The sequence below is a fragment of the Pinus tabuliformis genome, chromosome 3_1, assembly GCF_031772625.1.
Source record: "Pinus tabuliformis cultivar Carrire ecotype Pingquan chromosome 3_1, CPIR1, whole genome shotgun sequence".
In the NCBI taxonomy this organism is placed as follows: Eukaryota; Viridiplantae; Streptophyta; class Pinopsida; order Pinales; family Pinaceae; genus Pinus; species Pinus tabuliformis.
Window position 1 is genome coordinate 463,259,957 of NC_142301.1, and position 3,995 is coordinate 463,263,951.

General features: G+C 36.7%; 1 protein-coding gene across 1 annotated transcript; it reads left to right on the top strand.

Moving 5' to 3' along the window:
- The first annotated feature begins 1,051 nt into the window (after positions 1–1,051).
- LOC149187752 (uncharacterized) lies at positions 1,052–2,601 on the top strand. The gene is made up of 3 exons (XM_089412877.1): positions 1,052–1,591; positions 1,705–1,911; positions 2,048–2,601. The coding sequence occupies exons 1-3, from the start codon at positions 1,133–1,135 to the stop codon at positions 2,414–2,416; spliced, it is 1,035 nt and encodes a 344-aa protein (XP_089269003.1). The 5' UTR covers positions 1,052–1,132; the 3' UTR covers positions 2,417–2,601.
- The last annotated feature ends 1,394 nt before the right edge of the window (positions 2,602–3,995 follow it).

Below are 3,995 nucleotides of genomic sequence, written 5' to 3' on the forward strand. Positions count from 1 at the left end.
TTCCAACGACCAATTTGTTTAATGAACATTTATGCAGCACCATTTGAACAAGTATCCACAATAATGCAAATAATTCAGGAAGCAAAGTCGCAAACTACATATACTGACTGTGTTTTTTTAGTTATTGGTGATTTGAACATTGACATACAACAAGAAACAGCTCGTAGCAAACTCTTTGTACAATTTATGGAAATGGAAAACTTACATGAAATAACAAGCAAACTATCTCCGCACCGAAACACAGTAATAGACCATATCTGGACAACTTTGCCTATGAAACAGTGTGAGATAAATGTAACATGGGCTTATTGGTCTGATCACAGCATATTCTATGCGCTATTACAGCTCTAGTGACCCTTGGAACAAATCAATTTTAGCCTGTAGCAAAATCAAAGTAGCATTGATACACAAGTTTCTCTACAATTTGCTAAACTTCTTATTCAAGGAAACTTCATATTTCCCTGTTCAAACAAACGCTGTGTTACCCGAGCAATATCAATCTCCAATGGCCATACTGAAAGTCTATTTCTTGTAGCTCCCTTGCAACACTCTGCGTTAACTGATCTAGGTATGTAACACATAGAATAACGTTATGCACAGATTTATTATTACATGGAACACATTTTGCTTGTAGACCTAATAGAATACATATTTATTATTACATGGAACAAGTTTTGCTTGTAGACCTCATAGCTTGTACTCGTGTTGTACAGATAACTAATAAGAAAACACAGCACGAAGAAGTAACTCCTCCAGAGCCTTGCTGCTTTTCAGATCAGAGATTGGTAAACAGATAATTAATATGAAAAGACAACACGAAGAAATACCTGCTCCAGAGACATGCTCCCTCTCTGAGACTTGTGACGTCTCAGAAACTGCTAAAAAGTAACTAAAAAACCTTCAAATCTATTCTTACAAGTTTTGTAGTACAAACACAATGTTAATTCAGATTCTTCAATATTGTTCTACAAGCAGAAACAGGAAAGTACATCAAGTTTTGTAGTACAAACATAATGTTAATTCAGATTCTTTAATATTGTTCTACAGGCAGAAACAGGAAAGTACTTCTGAGATAGCAGCCAAGCATCAACTTTGTAGAACAATCACAATACAGGAGTTAAAAGGGCTGAAAATGGGAACAACTTTTCACGGCCAGGTTCTAGTGATATACAAAACACTGGTCGACAAAGCCCACGGAATTGAATTGTTACGTGCTGACCTGGTGGACAGCAAAGGGCATATGACAATTACGCTAAATGTGCCACACAGCCTCATTGCTGCTACTGAAGCGAAGCTTCTAGTTGGCCAGGGAATCTGTGTTACAGATTTCAAGGTCTCTGCTAAGACAGTCTACGACCATGGAGACTGTCCGTGTATACTTGTTTTGCATGGGAAGAGCATATTGGAACCAATTCCACCTATCTGTATGGAATACAGATTTGTTCCCACGAAAACTATTAACCAGCTCACCCGCACAACAGCTGAGTTTGCAATCGGCACAGTTGCCGGTCTTGTAACAACAGCGAAAGAAATAGCTGGTCAATATGTCCTAACTATCAAGGACGGCCCAGCTGAAAAAGACAAAGCCACGGTATATACGAATTCAACCATTTATTCTTTTTAACATTTAAATCATCTATACATTTTAAGTAACCGTTCACTTAAAAGCAATTACATTTAACACTAGTACATTTTGCAACGCAGGTCTATCTTTTCAATACATTTAAGCCAATTTTCAAATCCATCCAACAACAAATTTCGAAACAAGAAGCACCAATGGTCCTGTTTCGAAATGTTGCCCGAGGCAAAGAACGTGGCTCATTACGGACATGCAAATCTACATTCATTACACCCGTTACTTCAGACAGGGTACTTGGAGACCTGAGAAAACTACTTGCCTCAACAACAAAGGTCCTCTCATACTCCACAAAATATATATTATAAATCTTTATTTCCTCTTCTCCTAAATCACGCACGTTCATTTAACATCCTTTTAGCATTTTTATTACAATATCTAATGCTAGGCTTGTACTGAAACATGGACCAGGTTAAAGGTATGCTGACTATAGCAGACATACACGCAGAACCCTTTGTTATAATCTGTAACAATTGCTCTCTGCCCGCCGATACATTTGGAACAGTTATCATGGACCAACTTAACTGTTCTACATGCAAACAGCTAACTACATATCGACGCAGTTTGCAATTAAATTGCACAATCCAAACAGAGGGAAATGTTCAATACAAATGCATCCTAAAGGACAGTTTACTGCTCGAACTGTGTCCATCCTTAACAGGACTGACGTATGAAAAATATCTCGAAGACGTTGGTGACGTTACATACAGTTTGCGAGATTTCCATGTACACAGCAACTTCCTGTTGGATAGTTCGGATGTCATTGTCCGGACAGATTGACACATTTTATCCTCTGTAGGGTGTCACTTTCTCTGGTCTACGAGTTCATATTTGCTGGAAGCTTGGAATACCATCTTCATAGAATTGTTATATCTGTCTTTATTATTATTTGAACATAAGAACTCTTCCTCTGGGCATTTTAGTTTCTGTTGGGCTGAAAATAAACAACTCTGATGAATGTTTTGATGCTTCGGATTACCATCTTCTTGCTACTGTTATACCTGTAGTTACTCTTCCTTTGGGCATTTACTTTCTACTGGAATGAAAAGAAAGAAAGCTCCTTATTGTTTAACGGCAGAAGTTTGTCATGCCATTGGCAACTCAATGTTTTGAACTCTTGTATCAGTTGAATTCACTTAATATCCACTTGAAACATTTTTTGTACTACTCTTTGATCTGAATGACTATGCTGACTGCTTTCTAACAAATATTTTGGAGAAGCCTGATTCTTCCTGCAAAACTCATGGACTGGCTACAGGTGGTGAATGAAGAATTACATTGTCATTGAGTCATAACTATGTGTCCTGAATTTAAAATGATAATAAAGTTGTTATGATTCTTTTCTTCTGATGCTTAGATCCAGAGCTGACTACTTTGCTTTAAACGTGATATAAAAATAGCTTCAGGTCAACAGGAGTAAAGAACTTTATTGATTTATTTTTTGTAAATCATCTAAGCAGAAATATGTTGCTGTTTTCAGATATGCAATAGAGGCAAATGCCATATAATAACTGATGTTGGCTTCTAAATTGACCAATGGCCTCAGGGCCGCATTGGTCAAGCATTTACTGATTTTTACTTAAGACAAATCTAACTATATTTCAGTCTCATTCTGTCTGAATGACTGCTTAGATCCAGAGCTGACTACTTTGCTTTAAACGTGATATAAAAATAGCTTCAGGTCAACAGGAGTAAAGAACTTTATTGATTTATTTTTTGTAAATCATCTAAGCAGAAATATGTTGGTGTTTTCAGATATGCAATAAAGGCAAATGCCATATAATAACTGATGTTGGCTTCTAAATTGACCAATGGCCTCAGGGCCGCATTGGTCAAGCATTTACTGATTTTTACTTAAGACAAATCTAACTATATTGTGTCAAAATTAGCTCACCGTAAAAACTGAAACGAATACTCATGGACTGGCTACAGGTGGTGAATGAAGAATTTGCTATTGCTGAGGCCCTCATGACCACTGTTCATGCAACAACAGGTAGGCATGGGCCTCTTTGTTTTAAGTCCTGAATTTAAAATGATAATAAAGTTGTTATGATTCTTTTCTTCTGATGCTTAGATCCAGAGCTGACTACTTTGCTTTAAACGTGATATAAAAATAGCTTCAGGTCAACAGGAGTAAAGAACTTTATTGATTTATTTCTTGTAAATCATCTAAGCAGAAATATGTTGGTGTTTTCAGATATGCAATAAAGGCAAATGCCATATAATAACTGATGTTGGCTTCTAAATTGACCAATGGCCTCAGGGCCGCATTGGTCAAGCATTTACTGATTTTTACTTAAGACAAATCTAACTATATTTCAGTCTTATTCTGTCTGATTTATAAAGGGAAAGGCATCTA

Bases quoted from the DNA above. Each gene is read 5' to 3' on its own strand.
- LOC149187752 (XM_089412877.1), top strand. From the start codon at position 1,133: ATGGGAACAACTTTTCACGGCCAGGTTCTAGTGATATACAAAACACTG. The intron at 1,592-1,704 runs GTATATACGAAT...TTTGCAACGCAG, and splicing joins CTGAAAAAGACAAAGCCACG to GTCTATCTTTTCAATACATT. The intron at 1,912-2,047 runs GTCCTCTCATAC...AACATGGACCAG, and splicing joins TACTTGCCTCAACAACAAAG to GTTAAAGGTATGCTGACTAT.